Here is a 26,379-nt window from a genome sequence, read left to right as displayed (position 1 = left end):
TGAGCCAATGGGCTCAATGTTGAGGAAGGTGAACTGAGTACCTTGTAACAAGCCCTTGAGAGTTGGAGGACCAAATGGAAAACTGCTGCAGGAGAGAAGGCTGCAGTACCAGGGGAGGAAATTTAGAGGCTGCTGTGTGCAGAGCCACTGAGACTATAAAAGGGGCTGCACCAGCAAAGAGACTCAGAGACCACCAGGGAAGAGCTGCAGAGGGGAGCTGAACCTTGAGCTCTGTGGGAGAGCTGAGAGAGCTTCTGGGAGGAGCCCTGGGAGAAAGAGCCTCTTGCTGGAGCTGAGAACCAGAGGGGAACTTCCATCAAGCCTCCAGCCTGCCTCAAGCTCTGCTGCTGCCTCCTGTCTGCCTCAGGTCCTCTCTCAATTGGGGGAATTTGAAATAAGGTCTTTCCATTTGTTTGGTTCAGGTTCCATTCCCCCTAATAAAAGCCTTAAACTTAGTTTGGTATCAGTGGTCTCTTTCGATCCTGCATCATGTTTCCAAGTAACGGAGAACAGGTCCTAAAATTTCATTGCTGAGGCAAGGAGGGTTTTGCCTGCCCAATTTCTATAGGTGTTCAAAAGCTAAGACAAGCATGGACTGCTAGGCTGGCATCAGAAGTCAGCCAAGTTGGGCACTGGCTGAGGGCCACACCTGAAAGAGGGTCCTCCTGGTCAGGTCAACCCCTCTAACCTTCAGAACCAATCAGCCACTGGATTCCCCACCACCAAAGGGAATGCTGGGAGAAGCCACCTTCTGCTAACATCACTCATCACTGGTAAGCAGAGGGGCCAAAGAGGGAGGAAAACAGCAGGGCATTGTTCCAGGACCCCCCAGCAACCTGGTGATGGCACTGAAGACAAGAACATTGTTGGAATGAAGCAGGACTGTAGGTGGACAGGACCTGGGTGGGGGATGGTCTAGAAACCCCCATGTGCCCTGCTCTGATCATTACGGCAGAAGGGTAAAAAACAGGGGGGGGGGAGAGTAATAAAGCAAATAAAAAGTAAGGCTGATCTGATGGCTCTCTGTTGGGAAACTTTGGGCTTAACGATTGAGTGAGGGAGGCAGGTTTCACAATCCTCCCCATGTTCAACTTTTTCCCCCTATAGCAACACTCCTCTGGAAATGTAGTATCCATTTTAATTTCTCATAACGTAGGTTCCCGGAAACACTGTTAATGTAACAACTATTACATTACTACTATTCTGACATGGTTTAAGATGGTAGCTACCAGCTGCCTATAGGACTGTCACTGTCCTCCCTTTCACGTTCCCTCAAAAAAACAAAAAAAAAAAGTCCCCTGTCTTTATTTTGCCACCTGCAAATGAGGCAAAATGGGGGGTGGGAACACATTTTAGATCATCCCTAATTAAAAAATAAAAACCAAACAACTCACCCTCAGTGGATTCTCGTTGAGGTATGGGGGCTCTCCCTCTATCATTTCAATGGCCATGATCCCCAGAGACCAGATGTCCACTTTGGGCCCATATGCTTTCCTTGTCACCACCTCTGGAGCCATCCAGTACGGAGTCCCCACCATGGTGCTACGTTTGCTCTGCTCTGGAGTGATCTGAGCACAGAAGCCAAAGTCGGCTGGAAAGAAAGAGAAAAGAAAAACAAATAGGAAGATCCACATTCTCGCAGGCCATTCTCACTAAGCTCAGAGCCACAAACTGAAGCCAAAAGAAACTTTGGTGGTTCTGCCATGACATAAGACACAACGTGCTCAACTTCCCTGGCTGGCAACTGACTTTAAACACAAAGGACTTATTTAGGAACTGAGCAAAGGTGAAGGGACAGAGACATTGGCACTGCACATGGTCTCATGCCTGCCTGATCCCAGAACCAGAAAAGGGCATCTTTAACTCTCTCCTTCCTAGTGTAAAGAGCATCAGAAAGCTCCCCTTGTGACATGCTCAGCATAACACAAGCAACACATTTTTATTTGTTTGCTCATCGCTTGCACAAACCAGGTGAAGTGTTTACGGGAAGAACTCTGGCAAGGATTCTGTTGTGTTAAAATTGTCAGGGTGAGGTAAGGAGCTGAAGTCCTTTACTGCCATTTCAACTTAGAGTGCCTGGCCCCTTCTAGGCCTAAGTATGGCTCTCCCCAACAATCCTACCCACATACTTAGCTTAACAGAACCGTCCATTCCTAGCAAGATGTTGTCACTCTTGATGTCCCGGTGGATGACCTGGTTGGAATGGAGGAACTCCAATGCCTGAAGACACTAGAAAATCCAGCACACATCAATTAATTGGTTTACTCAGTCTAAGACACAATTGTTAGCAGGCCAGGCTTATTAGACACTGTTGCTCAAACGCTCTTGCCCAAAATTCACTCCAGTGCATACAGTCGATATAGTTATAAGAGCATGACCACACTCTCCATTTTAAGGAGACCCTTAAGGCCCCTCAAGGCTGGTGAGATGGGCACCAGGAATAAACAACCCTGACCTATTTACTTTCCCAGGACAATGACTTAATCTATTTTTAAAGGCACCTATTTTCTCCATGAGTAGGCATTTATCAGGTAAGTTATCTGAGCACTGATAGCGAGAGGGCGTGGGGAAGGAATAAAGTCAACCAGCAGCAGACACTGGAGGACAAAGATGATATTTCAGGTAACCATTATCTATGCAATCCATAAACCTAAGTATTTATCAATTCTTCTTTACAATGACATTCGCCTATGTTTATAACAGGCTGGAATTTAGCAGGTGATGCTTTTTTGGGCACAGAGATGAAATTATTTCAATCAATGCAGAGTAACAAGACAATGAGGATTTCTGAGTTGAACAGTTCTTCAAGTGCAAAATTCAGTAATGTATACAGAATGTCAGTTTCCATCTTTTTTTTTCCAAATCAAATCAAATTTCCTTGTTCAAAGACAGGCTTGAAAACATTAATGTGGAGAATGACGATGCTTCAGAGGCCAGCATGAGTTTGGTCAAGCAGCATGACTGCTACACCTGTCTTCTCATAATTTGGAAGAAAAAGACGCATATCTACAAGTCTGCTAATATTCATGAATTTATTCAAGTAGAAGAATTCACCTTTCCCTGGACTAGAATTCCCCTTCCTCCACAGAGTACGGCTGGTATCCATGGGGGTATGGTTCCAGGATCCCTGAGGATACCAGCATCTGTGGATGCTCAAGTCACTTATATAAAATGGTATAGTATTAGCATATAATCTATACACACCCTCCACATACTTTAAACAATCTGAGGCAACAAACAAGATGCGAAGTGATCAATGCTCAAACAAGTACTGGTGACATATTGCATGTGGCAAATTCAAGTTTTGTTTCTCAGAACTTTCTGGAATCCCCCCTAAATATTTTCAATATTTTTAATCCGTGGTGGGTGAATTCATGGATGCGGAATCCGCGGATATAGAAGGCCGACTGTACTGAATTCCTCCCTCCCAGTGGTTTCTGCAAGAAGTTGAACGACATACCAGGGACATGTGGTGGGTAAGGAGGCAGAGTGCGTGGGTTGCGAGTGCTTGCACACCTCCAGTGGCGGCTGTGCTTTTCAAAGGACTCCAGTGAAGAGGCTCTGCCTCCCCACACACCACACATCCTTGGTACATACCACATCTCTCTCAAAAACACACGAGAACTCTGAAAATCACATCACCACTACCAGAACTGCATTCGTTCCAAAGGAAAATGTAAAACATTCCCCACCCCCCTCCAAAAAAACCCCTCAAGTTTCTGTTTTTAAACCTTACCTCCCGGCACACAGCAGCTATTTGTCCTTCATCCATGCAGGTCTCTGTCACCACGTCTGTCAACGAGCCGCCGGCCAAATACTCCATGACAACCCACAATTCGTCCCCCACAAGGTAACTGCGGTAAGCCAGAGAAATAACAGAAGGCAATTGTACTTCTTAGTCAAATGTGTTCTTTTTGCCAAACTTTAGGGTTATTTTTAAAAACAAAAGCACAAACAGGCAGTGCGGAGCCATGGACAGAATGTTGAACCTGGATTGTGTGGGGGCCGGGATTCAGATTTTCACTTGGTTGTGGCGGGGGGGGGGATTGCGTGGTCTCTCTCTTCCTGACTTACGTCAAGTTGTTACGGGAAAGAAAGTGGGAGAAGAGTTCTTTGTTTCCAGGTTTACTGAAAGTTCCTATTCATAATATAAACCTCATAGCCCTGAAGAAAGATTGGGGAGTGCTGAATCACATGCTTCCCAATCATCCACTTAAGAGGGTAACATGATGAGAGGAAATATCCCTGGCAACAGAGGGCAGTGCACAGGTGCAGGTTCATGCGTGAGTAGAGGGTATCTGCAGAAAAGCCAATATGGGACACAGGGAACTATCAGGTGAGACCACTCTGGGGAGGCTGACCGTCACATCCTGGGACACGGCCCCATCCCCCCATCCCGCATAAGATTGTCTTGCCTGCCAATTCAATGAAGTGAGCAGGCAACTACATTCCTTTCAGCATGAACAGAGATACATGTACCTTCAAGCCAATCTCAACCCAAATCACAGTTGGGGTAGTAAAGGAGGGTTGTCCCTTAGTCATCAAAAGTGGAATATCTGGGGTCAGAAAATGCACTTCATTTAAACTCAGTTGCTCAGTAACCAACCCCACCCCCATCTGCATGTTAACAACATTTTGTTCTTCCTCGCAAGGAACTCAATGATTGGCAACCCCATCCCCATCCCTCAGAAGTAAGTTCTTTGAATGCATGTGTAATGTTTATGCCCCTCCTTCTTCAAAGGAGCTCAGGATGGCTCACACAATCTCCTGCATCCTGGGGTAGGTTGGGCAAAGACAGTGACTGGCCCAAGACCATCTGGAGAGCTTCATGAGGTTTTCAAACATTCTGAACAATGTGTACAGCAGCTCTGTATTGAGAGAGAACAAATCCCACAGCTATTGGCCATGAAAGCTGGGAAAGGCTCACAGCATGGCTCTGACTGCCAAGTACAGGGGACTAAAAACATATTAAACATATTTATGTTTATATATAGACAACACAACCATGAACTGCCAGGAAGACAATTTAATCCCCAAAACCTGAGCCCAAGCACATTTCCTGCAGGCACCATTGAATCAGCACCACCTCATCTTCCATCCCAGTGGGACAGGAGAAAGCAAGATGGTCAGAGCAGCACGGCTCCCTTCTCACCAGAGATAGGAAAAACCTAAAGCAGCATGTCCGGAAGAGCTCAAAGGATGGATCTCTCCTCCTGATCCTGCAATTACATCAGCATGCAGCTAAATTTTTGGCCAGCTTTAGTTGTAGAAAATACAACCAAATGAGCTGAACTTCTATCCTTTTACCATGATTTTCATATTCTATTTATCTTCAGAGCCTGAGGCTGGTTGCCTCAAACCTGAGCTAAAGCAAGAAGCTTCAAGCCTTACATGCTGAAATGCTCAAGGGACATGGGAGGATTCTGCCTGACACACAAGGCCTATTGCCTGTTACAATCACTGTTTACTCAAGTCGGTGGTTGCATCAAGCAGACAAGGGCTGACTGTCCGCTGAAGAGAGGTTGTGCTGGCTGCTTTGGCAAAAGCACGTAACCTACTTAGAAGCAGTGAAACGATGCATTTTCTGGAAAACGTCCAAACTCTTGGAAATTTCTAATGCAACTGCTAGGAAAGATGGTCCCTCAATTTTTGAACAGTGCTTTAATCAGTGTGGGACGGTGTTTTTCTTGCTAAGGAGCATGCTAGCGAACAAAGAATCCATGGGAAACTGCCTTATACTGAGTCAGAACACTGAGTTCTCTGACTGACTGTCGTTGACACTGATTGGCAGGGCTTTTCCAAGCACCACCCAAATTGAACCTGGGACCTTCTGTAGGCAAAGCAGGTGCTCTACTACCTCCGAGCAAGCAGTCCTTCCACGATATCCTTGCAGATGACATGGTTAAATGTGGGCCAGATGGTTCCACTGTTAGATGGATTCAAAGCTGGTTGAACAACTATTCCCAGACAATGCTATTAAATGGCTGTATGTTAGCCTGGAGGGAAGTATTGAGTGGTGCCCCATAGGAAGACAAGAGTAACAGACAAATGTAAAATCCTGCATGTTAAAAAAAAACAACAACAGAGGCACAAGTAGAGGATAGAGGAAACACCACTGGCAGCACCACGTGTGAAAAAGATCTGTGTGTCTTAGCAGGAGACCATAAATTGAACATGAGCCAGCAGTGTGATGCAGCTGCAAAAAAAGTGAACACACCACTTCATTGCATCATTACAGGCAGAGAGTCCAAATCACAAGAAGCAATAATTCCTCTTAATACTGCACTAGACTTCACTTAGAATATTGCATCCGAATTTTCAAGAAGTGATAAGTGGAAGATTTAAGTATTAAGTTGAAGCGGGTCCAGAGAAGGGGAGCAAAGAGGATGAAGGGTCTGGAAACCAAGTCCTATAAGTAATGATGACAGGAGCTTGGCATGTTCAGCCTGGAAAATAGGAGACTAAGAAAGAATATGATAGCCATCTTCAAGTATCTGAAGTGCTGTCATCTGGAAAGAAGGGAAGGCTTGCTTTTGGTGTTTCCTGGGTGCAGTACTAGATCCAATGGGTCAAACCTATAGGGACGTAGATTTAGGCTAGGCGTAAGGAAGAATCTCCCATCTAGCACTAGAACAGACTGCCTTGTGCAGTTTTGGGCTCGCCTCCATTGAAAGTTTTCAAGCAGAGGCTGGATGGCCACCAAGATGCTGTAGTCACCTGAACAGGTGGTTGGATTAGATGGTATTTAATGTCCCATATACCACTAGTATCTAATATCTAGTATCTAAAAACAAATCCAATTGTCTTTAGTGATTTTTTAAAAATATTTTTCTTTTTACCTGTTGTGTTACTTGTACTTTTGTTACGGAGTTTTGTAAGCCGTAAGTTTTGTAAGTTTTGTAAGGGCATTGGCTTCGGCATGGAAGAGGCAGGATACAAATTTTCTCAAATAAAATAATAGTATTACATGATTCCAGCCAACAGAGAAGATTTGGCTTGACACCAGATTATCCCCAGCTCAGTAATTTCTCTTTCAGGAGACCACACGTACCTGTCTAAATAGTTGACAATGTTTGGGTTCTTGTTTTCCCTCATGACAAGAATCTCATTAATTATCAACTCTTTCTTGGGCTGTTGCTGCAAGTTCATCTGTTTGATTGCAACCTGAAATAAGGAGGTGGGGAGGGAGGGAGAGAGAGAGAGAGGACATGTCACACTTATTATTTTAGTTGACTTGATCTTGGCCAGATTCCAAATTCCAACTTTTGAGTCCCTTACTAGAACTCTGACCAACTCCAACGTGAATAAATGTCAGCAATCTCCAGTCCAGGCACAAATCAGAGCCAGGCTGCTCAGCTTCAACAAGATGGCTACAATCAGCCCATGCCCCCAAACCTATTAATTTATCTCAGATCTCACTTTATAAAGTCCCCCTCGATCACATTACTTTGGAACACTGCCCAGTTTCAAATGGCCACCATGATTCAAGAGACTTTTGTCGTCGTCATCTGAAAGTGGTAGAGAGCCAGAGCTGTAACCACAGGAGACATACCAGATTTGCCCAAAATAACTCACTTGCGACTCTGAATGATTTGCTAGGGCACTTAGGGCTCAATCCAATCCACCAAAACTCAAGTTTAGAAGCAGGCTCCCTCAAGCACTCACCTCCTGCCCTGTGGCTACATCCATGGCTGTGTAAACGGTTCCTGAAGCACTAGAACAAAAACAGAAGTGGAAAGACAGTTAAAATAAGTCTGAAGGTAGAAAACCTCAAGTTTCTTTGCCACTGGTGGACACACAATAGTCAAGAATGGCAAGCAAACTACAATGTTATACTCTATGGTATATTATAATAATAATAACTAGGTATTTATATACCGCCTTTCTGGTCATCGGATTACTCCTCTGACTTTATTCAAGGCGGTTTACATAGGCAGGCGTTTCTAAATCCCTCAAAGGGATTTTGACAATCATGGAGGTTCTCTCTTTCAAGAACCAGCAACATTTCAGATGGATCTTCCTGGTTTGGTCTCACTTCTGGCCTCCAGTTCTCCCACGCAGGCTGACAAGCAGCTCCATCTCTCACATGGAGGGCAGCCAAGACGCTTCTTGCTCACACCAAGAGCAGGTGGAGTCACTCAGCTCGGCTTGTCAGCTGCTTCAAGGTCTCGCCATTCTCAACTGCCGGTGTCCTCAAACTGGCGACCTTCTGATGTTATCTTTGGGCTAACGGAGGCTCTACCCTCTAGACCAGACCTCCTGCCCATAATAACCTGGCAGTTATAACCTGGTTATTCCAGCCCAGAATAACCTGGCAGTGTTACTCACTATCATAGAAGGGAGGGGGAAAGGCTTGAACGAATACTTGCACCCACATCAACCTGTCTATGGATTTCTCTACATGCTCTTGCCTCCTGAAGAGAGTGAAATGGTGACTGGAAAAAGGGCCTGCTGGATTAAGGCAGCCTGCTCATGGAATCCTCTCCCCAAAGCAGCTGGCCTGTGCCGCCACTGCTGGGCTTTGCCCTGCACCAAAAAGACTTTATGGGCACAATCCTAAATGGAAGTTGGGCACAGCGCAAGTCCCCTGCGCCAGCCCAAGTGTGTCACAAAACTGCCATAAAGCACTTTTGTGCCACTGAAGGGAGTTAGGCCTGCGCACGGACATGCACTGGCATCGCTGTGCTGCCATGGGTCCATGCTGGCCAAGCTCGGCTGGCACAGGAGTCTGAGGGGGCTTGAGGAGGGTAGGAAGGAGGCATTCTGGGGCAGGGGGAGGAAGGGCAGCGGGCACTCCCGGGGGTGGGTGGGCAGGGCCAGGACCCAGCAGTAATGCTAGATCCTGACCCCTATTGCCAGGCAATGCAGAGCACCCTCTGGTTGCTCTGCTGTGCTTGGATCTGTGCCACCTCTTGAGGTGACTCAGATCAAAGTAGACCCATTGGGGCTGCTGCAACGTGACACGGGGTAAGGGGAAGCGATTCCTGTTGCCCGTGGCCGAGTTGCTTTCAACTCCAAACTTGTGCTGGATACAGCACAGGCCAGCTGGCCTGCCTGTTCCAGTGCAAGTTAAGACTGGGCTGCCCATTTGTCAAGGCATTTTAAGTTGCTTTAAGTGATGCTTTAACTGTCACCTTTTTGAATTGTTGCATTTTGCACTGTTAATGTTCTGGAAGAAAGGTATAAAAATCTTATATGTAAACAAACCCACCTCTTCATGCTTGTAAAGAATGCTGAGCACTAGAGAAGCTAGTTAAATAGAAAGTTAAAAAAAGACACACACGCACAAGAAGGTAGGTGGGAGTTCTTTAGGCCTATTATAAAAACTCCCTTCAAAACTAGAGGTGAGAAATTTGGTAAAACAAAGGGTAGAGTTTTTCCAACTGTGACCAGTGACTCATAAAGCATACTTGACACACATATGCATGCGCGCGCACCAGGGTTGCTAGCAGCTGTCATTTAGGAGAGGGAAAAACCCCAGCCTAAGTTTCTCTTAACAACTCAGAAAATATCTCAAAAGAGCACCATATTAATATCGACCTAGCTGAAAGCTGTGTCTTTCTTTCGTTCCACCAAAACTATTTGATGCTTCCTGTTTTGCTAAGCTGCAGTAAAACTCCTGACAGTGTGGCATAACATGAAGCACAGACCCGTTGTTTTGGCAATGGGAGCTTGTTCCCTTCTTCCCACCCCCCTTCCCCAGCAAAATCCATACAGAAAAATCCAACTGGTTATATGGTGCCACTATGTCACCATGCTTTCGTGATCCCCGATTGCCTGGGATTACACTCTGAAGGACAAAACACCCTAGTTTTTTAAAAAAATGTGAAAACAGTAGATGCCTGTGGTTGGTCTGTGGAACTCATTGCCATAGGATGTGGTGATGACATCTGGCCTAGATGCCTTTAAAAGGGGATTGGACAAGTTTCTGGAGGAAAAATCCATTATGGGTTACAAGCCATGATGTGTATGTGCAACCTCCTGATTTTAGAAATGGGCTATGTCAGATGCAAGTGAGGGCACCAGGATGAGGTCTCTTGTTAACTGGTGTGCTTCCTGGGGCATTTGGTGGGCCACTGTGAGATACAGGAAGCTGGACTAGAGGGGCCTATGGCCTGATCCAGTGGGGCTATTCTTATGTTCTTAGTAAAAACACACACCACAAATCCTTGTAGCCCTGACAATTTTGAGAGACAAAAATTCATCATGCTCTAATTGTAACATGCTTAACTTTCTCTGAGCTCCTGCTATCAGCTCATTACACTTGACATAGAGGTAATTTCAGTTCCCTTAATGACCCCTCACTGCGTTTCAGTCTCTTTACCACCCCTGTGGGGTTTTTCTGCAGGTAAGGCTATTTACTGGAATTGTTGGTTGTGCAACAAAATGGGCTCCTCATTTGCACTGCAGTGGTGGTCTTTATGACCTAACTACCCACCAGCCCATGCAAATTGCTCTTTGGAGAACTGCAGAGGCAACACTCTTAACAGCTCACAACAGTTCACAGATACCAAAGGGCAAACAGAAACAGCAAGTTGAACGAAACCAACAAGTACACACAGTATTATTTTAACAGACACTTCCTCATAGCCCTGATAAATTTTATGACTTATTTCCCCATGGAAAATACAGGGGAGGTGCCAGAGCACTTGCTTTGGAGGTGTAAAGAGTCCCTGGGCCAGTCATTGGTGTCTACCACCCCACCATGGACAGCCAGAGTAAAGTAGGCACCAAAATGAGGTCTCTTGATATCTGGTGTGCTCCCTGGGGCATTTGGTGGGCCGCTGTGAGATACAGGAAGCTGGACTAGATGGGCCTATGGCCTGATCCAGTGGGGCTGTTCTTATGTTCTTTACTACAATTCCCAGGAGGCCTTGCAGGTCTCTTGTTATCTGGTGTGCTCCCTGGGGCATTTGGTGGGCCGCTGTGAGATACAGGAAGCTGGACTAGAGGGGCCTATGGCCTGATCCAGTGGGGCTGTTCTTATGTTCTTATGTCCCTATGAAGATGTGTCCTCCCCATGGAGAAGAAACACATGATTGGCTTCTTGGGATCACATGCAGTAGTAGCCTCACCAGTGGTGTAGCTAGAGGGGGTGCAAAGCACTACGTTTTGCAAACTGCTAAACATGCCATGCAAGGCTCTTCTTATGTTCTAAGTATACTGGCAGGCAAAACCAGCCAAAAGTCTGACTCCACTGAAGGCTTCATAAGTTCTAGCAGAGTGGAAGCTGAAGCCAGCTGTTGTTTCTCAGTGCTTGTGGAGACAGTGCAAAGATCACAAACAAGCATCATACTATCCAAGAGCTTCCTGGATACTTAGCCATCTATAGCTGCAATCCTAACCAACTTTTGAGCACTGACATAAGGGCAATACAACTCGGAGTTAAGGGAACAAACACTGCCATACCTTGAGGAGGCCTCCATGACTGCCCCCCAACTGCAGGATGCAGCACATGCCCCACTGGCACCGCTACGCCACTGCTTGAAAGTTGGTTAGGATTGCGCCCTAAATGTATTAACTCATTTCTGCCCAGCCCACAGGAGTACACATTGGATCCCTGTTGCATGTGTGCAATGTTGGGGAGAAATGGCTTAAAACAAGAAGCAGATATACGAGAAAGTGAACACCTTGATCCTTTTCAAGCCTACCAACAGGGGGCCAGAGGGGGCAAATCCTAGGATTTTGAGAAGTGTCTTGTTTCAAAAGTGAGAAATTCTTCTCCTGCTTAACACTGTATTTAGAAATACGCATGTCCGACAATACATATTCTTTAATGCAGCAACACAATCCTAACCAGCTTTCCAGCAGCAAGATAAGGGAGCTCCAAGGTAAGGGAACAAACATTCCCTTAACTTGAGGAGGCCTCTGTGACTGCCACCCAACTGCAGGATGCATCACATACCCATTGGCACAGCTGTGTCAGTGCTGGAAAGTTGGCTAGGATTGGGGCCTTAGTCATCTAATCCAGGGGTGTCCAAAGTTTTTGGCAGGAGGGCCACATCAGCTCTCTGACACTGTGTCGGGGCCGGGGGGGGGGGGAGAATTAATTTACATTTTAAATTTGAATAAATTTACATAAGTTCACATAAGTGAATATATTAAAGATGAACTTATATGAACGAATGAAGCTCAATACTTATAAAAGGCCTTGCACAAAGCAAGGCTGGCCTTTCCTTTGCTGCCGCTACTGCATCACAGACGTTAAAAAGCAAGCAGTGGAGGGAGCCCTCATCCCACAGCTCACATGAGAGGTCAAACAGTCGCCCTCACGCTGAGAGAAGTTGCGTTGGGCCAGTGCGGGCTTCAACAAATCTCCAGAGGGCCAGAGGCTCATTAGAAACTGAGGGCTCCCTGAGGGCCGCAAGTGGCCCCAGGGCTGGGGTTTGGGCACCCCTGATCTAATCCATCAGATAAATCATTTAAAAACATTTTGATCAACCAAAACGATGCCCCCAATTAAGAGTCAGCAGATTTTTAACACATTGTTTTTAACATGAGCACTTGCAAAAATTGCAGGTGGCAAGAGCCATCTTAACAAAAGGCATTCTATCAGATGGAGAGATGGAGAGGCAGGCAGGAATGCCTCTTCCAGGATTATACCTTCTGTGACCCATGTGCATCATCTAACAAAGTAGGCTTTTCTCCCTGTTTAGATCAACTATTTTTTTTCTCATCTACAAATCTAAAGTCATATGATTGACTAGCCTGTTATAGCCTAGATCTATAACATTTCCCCAAATGCAGTCACATACCATGGTAGCACCATGTCTAATATATTAAAAATACAAAAATACACGTTGAAATGAATGGGGATGCAGCTGAAATTGGCTCCCGACCCACAGTTTGAGAAACATGGACTAGACTAAAATTTCATTAACATGGCTGACAGCTTTAAGGGTTTTGTTTGTTTGTTTTTAAATTTTACTTTAAGAAGCCCCTGCTGCATGAAGTCACCAGTTCAAGTGGTACTGAATAACATGCCATCACAATTGGTGAGCATGACCTCAGCAAAAAAAGGGGAGGAAAGAGTGTTTTGTCAGCTTTTTCTCAGGTTCATATTAAAGGAGGAAGAGGCCAAGGAGGTTGATGACAATATACTGACCCTTGTCCGATCTTCTCAAAACTTGTATATTTCTTCTTAGGGTCACCCACACTCACTATGCCTCCTTCAAAAGGAAAAGGGGAAAAAATGCAAGTTAGAATCTCATTTTACTTAAATAAAATCACGCCTGCAAGCAAGATTTCATAAACCTAACAGTTTAGGTCCTTGCAAGATTTCAGTGCCTGGGGAAATAATTAGCCTTACAAAACTTGAGCTGCTAAACAGAGCACAAGCTGCTGAAAAACTTTTTTTTAGCAGAAGGTTAAGCAACAGTGAGGCATTGATGATTTTCTTCTGCCTGAGGGGGAACAGAACCTGAAGGAGCAATGTGCATTTCTGGGGGCACGTGATGAATTTTCTTTTCAGATGTTACACTGCTGAAAGAAACATGGTGTATTTCGCATTAATGCTCCCACCCTGGCATAAAGTGAGTCAATAGAGACTAGCCCCTCCAGAAGAAACCCTCCTTAGATCCCACCAAGTTGGAGAACTACCAGCCCAGTTTCTAACCAGTTACTTGGCAAGGAGACTGAGCAGCTGGTGGCATCTCAGCTCCACAGGCTTCTAGAAGAAACAGATATCTGGATCAGTTTCAGTCAGGCCGGGCTTTGGGACCGAAACTGTTTTGTTCACCCTGGTGGATGATCTAAGCTGGAGACTAAAAGGGGGAGTTGGTCTTGCTGGACTTTTCAGTGGCATTCAACACCTTTGACTATGGTGGCTTTCTAGAATACCTGGTTGGGTTGGGCTGGGGGCGGGCAGCATTGGTCTGCAATGGTTCTTGTCTTTCCTCACCAACAGGTCCCAGAAGGTGTTGTTGGGGGGCTCTTGTTCGGCACCCAGATCTCTGCAGTGGCGTAGCTAATGATTGCGTAGCCCGGTGCCAAGCTCAAAATGATGCCCCGGAAGTGATGTCACATCCGGAAGTGATGTCACAACCGGGTTTTTTAAAAAGTGAAAGTTGAGGGGAAACCTGCCTCCTCCCCCCAGAAGCTCGCAACCTACTTCCTCTGCTGCCACCCCCCAGTCTGCGGCATAATGCATCTACCTGCAACCTGGGGTCAAAGATTTTGTAGCCCCCCCCCACAACAAAATAAAATGTAATTAAGTAAATTAAAATTGTGCCCCTTATTGGTTAGAGATACTGTGCTGAGCTGAAGAGGGACAGTTATTCTCCCCCTACTAAATATAAGATGAGCATCCCTGGAAAAAAGTGGCTCTTTACCCAATTAGCAGGGTAACTGTATTATGATACATGGAAATGAGAGCGGACTCATATTAACACCTTATTCATTCCATGCTGTATCATAACAACATCTCATTAGCTCTCAGAACGATCAGTCTCATAGGTCAGTTTTAAGTTAAGAAAATCCACTTTCTGTTCCATAAGGCAGTTGTGTTTTCATTTTCTGGCTAATTGGCTATAACTCTTGATAGAATACAGATATTCCAATGAGGTTTGTTTCATTGCATTCTGCATTAAATTACCTTTCCAATGAAATATAACATGATGGTATCAGTCGTACATATAGATTTTTTCACAATTTTGGACATTAGTGTCATGCTCAGCTTGTTGCCCCCCTAAACCTTGTTGCCCGGTTCAACTGCTACCCCTGTACCCCCTTAGCTACGCCACTGGGTCTCTGACATATAGCCTATAGAGTGTTCTTAAACATTTTTATTTTTTTCAAAGATTTTGTTTTTTCCCTTAAGGAAAAAGCGCAGAAAGTTATGTTTTTTTATTCCAAGGGTGCATTTTTATAAATTGTAATAGCTTTAAAAGTGAACTAGGTAGGTGATATAGATGGTAGAGCATCAGCGGATACAGTTATTATACAGTCAATTAGGTGTTAGGAATTTTTGTGTATGTGCAGATTTGATGTTATTTTTGTTAAAAAAAGGGAAGAAAGGAGTGTTATGTGTTTTAATTTTGTTACCAGTGGGAAACAAATCACACTTTGATGTGTGATGGGAGGGGATATCACACTTCCGTGTATATGATGACACAGAGTTCCATCTTGTCTCCCGTGTTGTTTCATGAAACTGCTGGGAGAGGTCACCTGAGGGCTTACAGTTGGGTATAATCAATAAGTGGAAGATACCCAGCTCTACCTTTACCTATCTTCCAATGCTGAAAAGTGGTTGAAGTGCTGTCTGGAAGTAGCAAAGGTCTGGATATGGGCTAACAAGCTGAAATTACATCAAGACAAATTAGAGATCCTCTTGGTTTAGAAATCCATGATGCAGGTATTGAAACTCTGCCGGAGCACATGCAGCATCCTAGTGGATTCTCTGCTGCTTCTGAATGTCCAGGTAGCAGTGGAGAGCACCTTTGCTGAGCCTAGGTTGGTGTACTGGCTGTAGTCATACTTGAGTCAATCAGACTTAACCACAGTTGTCCATGCCTTGGCAATATCGAGGCTGAACACATCCTATGTAGGGTTGCCCTTGAAGACTGTCCAAAAACTGCAGTTGGTATAGAACAGGGGTCTCCAAATGTGGTGGCCAGAACCAGGGGCCAGATGCGGTGCGTGGCAAGCCTCTGTCTGACCTGTGGTCAGCCTCTGGTCCCCTAAGAGCATCTGGCACAGTTGACCAAACACAACTGGAGCTGTGCTTGTGGGGTGAAGGAACGGGGGTCCATTTTAAGTGTGTGCTTTATTTCTGTGGTGTATGGAAAAATCCTGGAAATGCAGCTCTCTCCGGCTCATGTCCTGCAGTGCAGTGGTTTGCAGCTTTAGATCCATGATTGCAGATGGAAATGCACATTGCCAGGCTTCACCTCGTGGTTTTGTGCTAATTGCTGGCCAGTTGATGTGCAAATGTTAACGCTTGCCACATTGAAGAGCACGGCATCGCCTCATTTTTCTGAAATTTCTCACAGTGATGTCAGCTGTGAGTTCTGTGAGAATTCAGTTTCTTTAAATAGATGGGGGGGTGTTTGAGTGTGAGAGAGGGGTGTGTGCATGTGTGAGAGTAATGTCAAGGCAACCTTAGAAGCTTTGTTTGCTATCAGCGCCTTGGGATGTGCAAGACTGTGTTAACAATGCTGGAAAATCAAAGCTGTCGAACATACAAATCCTACTGGATCAGACCAAATTTCCCTCTAGTCCAGTATCCCACTTTCTTTCATGACTGACCAGATGCCTCACAAGGAGGGGTTAAAGGCAACACTGCCGCTTTGCTGTTTGGGGAGGAAGGAGTCCCCTCAGCTGACCTTATGAGATGGGCCAGTTCATATGGAAGAAGGTGGTTCCTCAAATACCCTGCCCCTAAGCTCTATAGGGCTTTTAAAGGTCACAGCCTGCACTGAATAAGGCCCAGAAACAAACCAGCAGCGTGCAGCTACAGGAACAGTGCTTGGACCAAGTCAAGCTGTCTAAGTCTTGATCCTGTGAGCCTCCAAATTTTCCCACCCTCCTGAGCCACCACTTAGAGCCCCAAGAGTGAGAGCCTTACTTAATTTTTCCAAGATCTCTTCATCTGTCATTTTGGGTTTCTTCTTCTGCTTCTCCGTATTCCTTGTCAGCGTATCTGGGGGAGTGGTGTTGTTTTCGGAAGGGGAGGGGATCGGAGAGGTGGCCACATCTTTGGTTGGGGTTGGCAGAAGAGGTTCTATCACGGAGCGGGTGTATATCTAGATCAGGGGAAAAGGTAGAAATCAAAAACCAACATCCGTCCAATTGCTTCCAAAACACATAATCCGTGGATTTCACTACAAGATGAGCTGATGGACACTAACTAGGAACTGGCTTTATGAAGGAGTCAACTAATTCATGCATAAGTTGTACATATATAAAAACTCCATGCTCTCCTTTGCCCCACAGTGTAGAGTCAGCAGTGTAATTCTGTTCCCCCTACAACGCATTGCATGGGGGAGCCAAACATGGACAAAGGGCTCTAGAAAACTAGACTGTCCAGAAAAAGGGCACGCTGGACATAGCTCCTTCTGATATCTCAAGTTTTCTCTATGGTCCAATTTTTTGGTATGAGCCCACATCTGCAATCTGAAGTGATACAGTCCAGAAATAGGCTTAGCACCTCAGTGAGAATGAAGTCTAGAAGAGCAGAGGCTGGCACTTAGGGACAGAGTACTCAAACACAATATTCAGAGAGGGCCAATTCAGGCAACACACTACATTTCCCCACTATCACCACTCCCAGGATGATGTGTGTGTTCCCTTTGCTGAGCAGCCTGGGTCAGGGCTCTAACGGCAAAGGCTCATACAACATTACTCCACTTCCAACCACTTACAGATTTTGTGTGCTCGGGGCGAGGGGCAATGACTGGGGGAGGTGCCGCATCATCATCGTCGTCATCTTCGTCTTCTGACACAGGGGGAACAGCAGGGGTCTCAGACACGGCCTTCACATTCTGCGTAGAAACAAGACACACTGAGAAAGCGAAAAATGGCTGTTTTTATTTTTACATTTTCTGCCCCACTCACTTTTATAAATAGCTCAAAGCAGTCAGCACCACAATCAGCCAACTGTCAGAGTACAAAACAAAAACCAACATAAAAAGTAGCAGAACAAAAGCAGACAAGAAAGGTATGCACCATGTAGCAATGTTATGGCCAGCGATGGATTGTAGATAGGATGGTGGTCCTTCCAAACTCAGCAGGCTGGCTTCCTCCCCTCCTTCCTTGCTGGCTCAACCAGCTTAGCCATGCTTGGAGTACTTTCATCAGCCAGCTACCTTCTTCCTACTTTCCTGGCCCCACAAGGCATTCTGGAGTGTTACTCAGTTGCCACAAGGCATTCTGGGACATGACCCACCTGCTATTCATGGTTGTCCAGGCAATGATGGATGCGCCTAACAACGGGGTTTGCAAAATGTCTCCTTGTTGTTAAGCAGCGCAGACCCGTATACTGACTTTAACAGAAACCCACAAACTGGAAATGGAAAAGGTGAAAAAGCGACTAAGATGATTACGGGGCTGGGGCACCTTCCTTACGAGGAAAGGCTACGGCGTTTGGGCCTCTTCAGCCTAGAAAAGAGACGCCTGAGGAGGGCCATGATTGAGACATACAAAATTATGCAGGGGATGGACAGAGTGGATGCTCTTTACACTCTCACATAACACCAGAACCGGGGACATCCACTAAAATTGAGTGTTGGGCGGGTTAGGACAGACAAAAGAAAATATTTCTTTACTCAGCGTGTGGTCGGTCTGTGGAACTCCTTGCCACAGGATGTGGTGACTGCCTCTGGCCTGGATGCCTTTAAAAGGGGATTGGACAAATTTCTGAAGGAAAAATCCATTACAGGGTACAAGCCATGATGTGTATGCGCAACCTCCTGATTTTAGAAATGGGAGATGTCAGAATGCCAGATGCAGGGGAGGGCACCAGGATGAGGTCTCTTGTTATCTGGTGTGCTCCCTGGGGCATTTGGTGGGCCGCTGTGAGATACAGGAAGCTGGACTAGATGGGCCTATGGCCTGATCCAGGGGGCTGTTCTTATGTTCTTAAACTACAATTCCCAGGAGGCCTTGCAGGTCTCTTGTTCTCTGGTGTGCTCCCTGGGGCATTTGGTGGGCCGCTGTGAGATACGGGAAGCTGGACTAGATGGGCCTATGGCCTGATCCAGTGGGGCTGTTCTTATGTTCTTAAACCCAAAAAAGTGTTCAGTAGAATAAGAATTATTCTACTGGGCCCCAAACCTCCAGTCTGAAAGTACACAGAATTTGAGCCAGGAAGGCACCTCTGGGAAGGACACTTCACAGAGTAGATGCTGCTATCCAGAAGGCATCCACTGAACATCAACCAGTGGCTACACAAAGAGGAAGATCTCAGGTGTGAACAGGTCCCACAAGAGGATACATGCCATTCGTTGACATAAAACAAATATTTATTTACACCTATTAATTTTGCTTCTTCTAGCCACAACGGGGCAAAGACCTGTGTAGAATACAGAAACCTATACAGTTGGAGATCCTGTTTAAATTCCAATTATACTGTTTAAATTCCAATTGCTGTGATTATAAGTACTACCCATATCTAGCCGACCTCTGCAGCCATAATGGTTAGAAACTTATTTTATATTTTAACTTAAAAGCAGAATTCTCAGAATGCTAAATTCTACAAACAGAACCAATTTATCTCAACATTAGCACTGCGATTCCAGAATTATACACAGCTCTAAACATGTATCAGTTTTTCCCTTACAACAGGAATTTTTCATGGGGGGGGGGGAAGAGGCAGGACTTCAGTACACCAATACACTCAAAAGGATGTAGTTTTCTACAGTGTAAATAAATCCCAGATTTCAAGATTCAAAACCCTAAATTTTGCAACAGGAAGAAGTAACAGCAAAAGTTGTAGAAATGCAGTTGATGATGTTTTATTATACTTGCAACATCTGGAATTATTTTAGAATAATTTTACATTGTTCCACGCGGAGGATCACTGGATTAGAGGTTTACCAACTTGGGGAACATGGGAAGGTTTTGCAGTTATTATGGATATATAGAAAGTCAGGCACTGGAGACATGAGAAAAATGTGGGCATAGTTGTGGTGACCACCAGGAGGACTACAAGAAGGCAGGCTCAACGCTACATTCATCTTTCTCCAGTTCTTTGCTACATCCTCTTGCTGCTTTCTTGTATTCCAAGGTAGTTAGCAATTTGCAAAAGGGCAGAATTCTCCCTTTTTCTGTGCATGTACATAAGAACATAAGAACAGCCCCACTGGATCAGGCCATAGGCCCATCTAGTCCAGCTTCCTGTATCTCACAGCGGCCCACCAAATGCCCCAGGGAGCACACCAGATAACGAGGGACCTGCAAGGCTTCCTGGGAATTGTAGTTAAGAACATAAGAACAGCCCCACTGGATCAGGCCGTAGGCCCATCTAGTCCAGCTTCCTGTATCTCACAGTGGCCTACCAAATGCCCCAGGGAGCACCCCAGATAACAAGAGACCTCATCCTGGTGCCCTCCCTTGCATCTGGCATTCTGACATAACCCATTTCTATTCTGACAATGCATGTTTATAACATGCATTGAGATCATCATCAATGGGATTCCAAAAACAGAACCAGAGTCTTATCATTATTCCACTAACACAGATGCAAACCCAAACATGAACCATTTCTTCCGCATCACATTACAGGCAAGATCTTAATTTTATAGGTGACTAGACTGGGCATTTCCCACCAAACATATACCAAAAATCACACAACTCTAACTAGTTGCTCCCAGATCAGTTAATCATTATTTTTGAACACGTAATTTTCTACCCCAGAAACATCTTTTTGGGAAAACAAAAAAGTTAGTGACTCCAGCATTGTGTCCCCTTAAGGTTATTGTCCACCTGATACAGGATTACCCCAAACAAAAAGTCACCATTAACCATTTCTTTCCTATGAGCAAAGTAGTATCAGGGTTGCATTACCCCTGAAATGAACTGAATTTCCCACTGAGGTAACTCTGCATTCTGACTAAATTTAGTTTACCCCTCATTTCCTCACCCTCATCACACCAATTCTTTATGTCAGAAAATTATTCAAAGATTATCCTTCTTTGAAACAGAAGCAACATGAATTGTTGGCCCAAAGTGATCTCTGTAAAGGGGGAGAGTAGCTCTGATTTTCAGACCTTACTGAATTCTATATACACTTACTGGAAGCAAGTTCCACTGAAATCAGTATGACTTTTCTCTGGGTAGACATGCATAGGATGGCCCTGTGGAGCTGCATACGGAATACAAATGTATATGCCACAAGACACAACTGCACATGTGCGTTTGTGCTTTACAGAACATGTGGGGCTGTGCAGTGTGCGTTCTAGCACATGCTGACTTCTACTGTCAAATACAATTAACTTTTCTTTGGGTTTGTTTGCAAAAACACCTCAGGCTTTTCCTGTTTGTGAATGAGGGCTAAGAGGCCTGCCAAAAGGTTTTTTCTGGGCTATGGCTAAAAAGAGGGTGGGGAACGAGAGGGCACCCAAGGCCCCACTCCCAGGTCAATCAATCCAGCGGAGGTATGATTTTGCAGGTGTGCACTCTGAATGACTACTTAGATGCTCTGTTGGCAACCTTCAGTCTCGAAGGACTATGGTATCGCGCTCTGAATGGTGGTTCTGGAACAGCATCTAGTGTGGCTGAAAAGGCTGATTTGGGAGTGACAATCCCTTCCACACTGGGAGCAAGTGCAGTCTGTCCCTGGTCTGTCTCCCTGGCTGTGGACCTTCCTTCTTTGCCTCTTTGCCTCAGACTGTTGGCCAAGTGTCTCTTCAAACTGGGAAAGGCCATGCTGCAGAAAGCATGGGAAACTGGGAAAGGCCATCCAAGCAGGCCACTCAGAGGCCAGGGTTTCCCACCTGTTGAGGTCCACTCCTAAGGCCTTCAGATCCCTCTTGCAGATGTCCTTGTATCGCAGCTGTGGTCTACCTGTAGGGTGCTTTCCTTGCACGAGTTCTCCATAGAGGAGATCCTTTGGGATCCGGCCATCATCCATTCTCACAACATGACCAAGCCAACGCAGGCGTCTCTGTTTCAGCAGTGCATACATGCTAGGGATTCCAGCTCGTTCCAGGACTGTGTTGTTTGGAACTTTGTCCTGCTAGGTGATGCCGAGGATGCGTTGGAGGCAGCGCATGTGGAAAGCGTTCAGTTTCCTCTCCTGTTGCGAGCGAAGAGTCCATGACTCGCTGCAGTACAGAAGTGTACTCAGGACGCAAGCTCTGTAGACCTGGATCTTGGTATGTTCCGTCAGCTTCTTGTTGGAAGAGACTCTCTTTGTGAGTCTGGAAAACGTGGTAGCTGCTTTACCAATGCGCTTGTTTAGCTCGATATCGAGAGAAAGAGTGTCGGAGATCGTTGAGCCAAGGTACACAAAGTCATGGACAACCTCCAGTTCACGTGCAGAGATTGTAATGCAGGGAGGTGAGTCCACATCCTGAACCATGACCTGTGTTTTCTTCAGGCTGATTGTCAGTCCAAAATCTTGGCAGGCCTTGCTAAAACGATCCACGAGCTGCTGGAGATCTTTGGCAGAGTGGGTAGTGACAGCTGCATCGTCGGCAAAGAGGAAGTCACACAGACATTTCAGCTGGACTTTGGACTTTGCTCTCAGTCTGGAGAGGTTGAAGAGCTTTCCGTCCGATCTGGTCCGGAGATAGATGCCTTCTGTTGCAGTTCCAAAGGCCTGCTTCAACAGGACAGCAAAGAAAATCCCAAACAAGGTTTGCGCTGGGCAGCAGGCCTGGTGGAGCGGGAGGGCTGCCCGCGCTCCCTCGAGAGGGACAAGTGGTTCATCGCCACCGTCCAGAACCCGGACGTGGGCTACAGGGTCAGCAGCATCCTGAACGAGGAGGAGCCGTTGTCGCCTTGGAAACAGGACGCTGCTGTCAGCGTAGTCACCACCACAACAGGTACCCCGGAAGGGGCGGGCAGCTGCTCAGCCGGGTCTCTGTCGTGTCTCTTGAATGAATGGAAATGAACCGGGTTTGGGATTTGGGCCAGGGAGAGCCTCCCCCCTCCCTGCGAGGCTTGTTCTTGGTGCTGAGGAAGCATTTGCTTCTGGAGAAGAGCCCTGTAGCTGCCGCTGTGCTCACCTTCCATCCCCCAGTCAGAGAAGCCAGTGTCAAGACCTGGTGCCAAGCTGAGGTTGCCGGGCACACTTGGATTCCTGACCCTCAGGCGGGAGTCAACGGGCACAGCTGAAATCGGAAACACTAGAGCAGTGCAATTTTGGACTACTTAGATAAACTACTCGAATCCAGTGATGAGGCAACCACAGGCCTTCCTATTAATTGGCTACACCTATACATTGAAGGTACCGAGAGGAGCCCCTGACTGCAAACACTCCATTTAATATGGGTCCCTCTGCCCGACCTCTTGGGTCACCTCCCTTCCTGCTCCCCTTTCCTTCCATGTTTTGGCAACTACATTTCATCCTTGGCCTGTAGCAGCCCGGAAAAGGTTAACAGGTTGAGTGTATCACATTTTCTAAGTGGGCACAGGAGGCCATCACTGTGCTCCTTTCTCTTGGGACACCAGTGGTATGTGGCCAGCACACACGCGCTGCACATCATCAGAACAGCCAAGTCACTTGAGCAATAGCTTTGCCAAGAAAGACCAAACATTTCATCTCAGGTGCACACAATTCTCCTCCCAACAAATCTCAAACAAGTGGGCTTGTTTTGCCTTTTTTGGGGAGGGGGAGAAAGAGGAACCAGAGTTGAGGTTTTCAGCACAATAGTTTTCCCAGACTCACTCCTCCCTGGACTCCAGGGAGGACAGTGTGTTGACACAGCAACTCTGTTTTGCCATGCTAACAAAGAATCTCTGGCATTAGGCCCACACCAACTGTGTTCATTGCCCCGTTTATTAACGCTCGCTGGGCTTTTTCAAGAACTTCCTTTGTTCAAGGCACACTGCTGTCTCACCTGCCGAGTAACAAGACTGTCACGCTCCATTTAGAGCCAAACAAGCAGTGTCTGTCACGAAGGCAGGAGGAGTGGGGCCCCCACCACCAAAAGACTCAACTTGGGAGAAGAAGGGAGGATTAAATGCTTCTCTGCACATTGGCTTACTTTTCTTTCCATAGGTCTGAATAGCAGATGTTCATTTCTAGAACATGGGGGAGGAGTTGCGCCAGTGGTACAGCTAAAGGAGGTGCAAAGTTCTGTTTTGCAAGCACCTGAATGCGCCAAGCAAGGGGCCCCTTCCCCTCGAAGCCATTTTGGACCGCTAGAGCAAAAAGCTTCGAGCTTTGGACCCTGGCCCCAAAGAGGAGGGGGAGGGGGAGTGACCACTTGCATGGTGATGAGGCTCCCTGAAAAACTTAGCACTTTGCACCCCCTCTAGCTATACCACTGCAAGCCTTTGCTGGACTTAGGTCACTATAAGCATTTAAGCTTACAGGGTGATGTGGACAGGCTGCTGACAGCCTGAATACTTGATTAAACTATCTCTAACAGTCTTTTACTGAAAGCTGCATGCAAAGACTAACCTGAGTGGACACTCCTTGGCAAACTAAGAAGTTTATGAAGAAAAAGCAAAACACAGTTGTGCAGAAGAAGCTGTTGGGCAACATTTGCCAGCAAACAAGAAGCTCCTCTGAAGGTGAAATAAAACAAACTACTGATTCTAATGGGAGATTCCATCCCAAGTGAAACAGCAGCTGAGAGCGTGTGGTGGGGAGCCCTGGGGGGAACCAAGGATAAGCTGACATGGCAATCCATAGCCAAACTAGGTGCAAAAGGCTAAATCCTCTCCCCTCTGCAATGCGGTCCTAATCCGAACTCTGCATCTCCCTTCGCCTACCATTTGGTTCCAAAGCCCTTCACTTGTTTCCTCACAAAGCTGTTAACGCAATGGATAGTTTGACCCTCAGAATCCAGGAGGACAGAAGTTAGCCTTGGCTCCCAGGCAATGACAAGTTCAATGGGATCCCAGCATAATTATTATGGTGAGTGTAGTTCAAGGCAACACCACCAAGGAAAAGAAAGAGAGAGAGAGAGAGAGAGAAAGTGATCTGGGATCATCCAAGCCCAGCCTTTGTTGGCAGCACTAATCTTACATGATCTTCAATTGGCTCTCAGGAAAACAACTTCCTCTGATCTTTGTCTCTTGGCACCTCTTCAAATCTTAATGAGGAGAGCACAAAAGCTTCATTCTTTGCCCAGAGAAATGGCAGGATACCTGGGTTAATTCTACTGCTTTGAGGCTGCTCTGTGAGCTACTTGTTCTAGACCAGTGGTTCCCAAACTATGGGTCGGGACCCACCAGTGGGTCATGACTCAATCTTTGGTGGGTCATTAAGCTGGCAAGCTGATAGCCCACAAGGAAAATGTATTGTGCCCTATGGAAACTGAAATGGAGCAGCCCATGTGCATTTACTTGTAAGTAGGTGAATGTGCCTCAGTCCACCTTGAAAGGCAGGCCAAGGGGAACATAACACCACCAGAATGGTTCTGATCCAATGAATGTAGGCTCCAACAGGGAAGGAAGCCCTCCCCTCTAAACTTACAAGGAAAATGTATTGAGCTTTATGAAGAGCAAAACTGAGCCACATACAGCCATTTACTTGCAAGTAGGTGAATGTGCCTCTGCTCTTATCAAAGGCCAGGTGAAGGGGAATGCATGGCCACCAGAATGGTCCCAATTCGATGAATGTGGACCTCAAATGCATGCTCCAGAAGGTGCCCCCCCACCATAGTAAAAAGGATAGAAACAGGCTTGAGCAACTGGTAAACTGAAACTTTTTTTTGTCTTGTAAAGGTTGGTGGGTCTCGACAGAATGTCATTTTAAGAAGTGGGTCCTAGTGCTAAAACGTTTGGGAACCACTGCTCTACGGCCAATCAGAGCTCAGTATCGATGACCCAAGATGGCACTGTTCGCAGGAAGGGCACCAAGAGAACTGTGCTCTGCAGGAAGATATGCCATCAGAAGTAGAACCGAAGATTGCATCCCCACCTCTCAGGAGACAGGATAGAGAGCCTCAAGGAAGAGCTCTCAGCTTTCCTCCCCAACAGTCAGGCCAGAGGTGGTTGAAATGGACAGCAAAAAGAGTATCTCCTGCAGAATTGGAGGGGTTGCTAGGTGCACAGGATGAAGAAGGGGACTATCCTCCAAGAAAAGTTGCCAATCCAAGCTCCCTTATTGAGAAGAAAATGGCTTCAAGGGTTCTTTGTTTTGTTACACTGAGAGGGATATAGAAAGACAAATTTCTGGTGGCAGCAAGTTCCATAGACAGTTAATGCCAGATCAGCAGGTGAGTTAAGGCATTATCGGGGGGTGGTGGTGGTCCCCATACTATAGGTGGTGTCCAGGTTGATAGCTACCTGAGAGCACCTGCACAGGCATGGATCTCAATATCCATTTCTAGGCCATGCAAGTACTTCCAAAAACCAGCATAATAAAAACTTGCTCAAGCAAGACAAAATCTGAAGCTTCAAGAATTCATTGTGTGCAGAACTGTTGAAGGCAAAGAGCTCTGCTTACATTATAACCTATTGTTGACATGGAAAAGCAGAGCCAAGAAAATTAAAACCATTAGTTCCCAAGTGAGAAAATTAAATTAACACGTAAGAACATAAGAACAGCCCCACTGGATCAGGCCATAGGCCCATCTAGTCCAGCTTCCTGTATCTCACAGCGGCCCACCAAATGCCCCAGGGAGCACACCAGATAACAAGAGACCTCATCCTGGTGCCCTCCCTTGCATCTGGCATTCTGACATAGCCCATTTCTAAAATCAGGAGGTTGCGCATACACATCATGGCTTGTACCCCATAATGGATTTTTCCTCCAGAAACTTG

At 46.1% G+C, this 26,379-nt stretch overlaps 1 protein-coding gene across 3 annotated transcripts in view; it reads right to left on the bottom strand.

Annotated features, from left to right (window-relative positions):
• Nucleotides 1-26,379, bottom strand: part of PAK1 (p21 (RAC1) activated kinase 1) — a 98,408-nt gene that overhangs the window by 2,871 nt on the left and 69,158 nt on the right. For all 3 annotated transcript variants that reach the window (XM_066618830.1, XM_066618829.1, XM_066618831.1), the window contains 8 exons: nt 17,361-17,480; nt 16,565-16,742; nt 13,106-13,169; nt 7,666-7,714; nt 7,052-7,164; nt 3,737-3,854; nt 2,130-2,229; nt 1,395-1,591 (listed from right to left, as the gene is read on the bottom strand). In XM_066618830.1, the coding sequence (XP_066474927.1) occupies nt 1,395-1,591; nt 2,130-2,229; nt 3,737-3,854; nt 7,052-7,164; nt 7,666-7,714; nt 13,106-13,169; nt 16,565-16,742; nt 17,361-17,480 (939 nt within the window). The remainder of the gene's footprint in view (nt 1-1,394; nt 1,592-2,129; nt 2,230-3,736; nt 3,855-7,051; nt 7,165-7,665; nt 7,715-13,105; nt 13,170-16,564; nt 16,743-17,360; nt 17,481-26,379) is intronic.

This window comes from Tiliqua scincoides, chromosome 3 (genome assembly GCF_035046505.1).
Source record: "Tiliqua scincoides isolate rTilSci1 chromosome 3, rTilSci1.hap2, whole genome shotgun sequence".
NCBI lineage: Eukaryota > Metazoa > Chordata > Lepidosauria > Squamata > Scincidae > Tiliqua > Tiliqua scincoides.
Note: the sequence above shows the minus strand (reverse complement) of the source record. Positions and strands in the feature narration are given on the sequence as shown.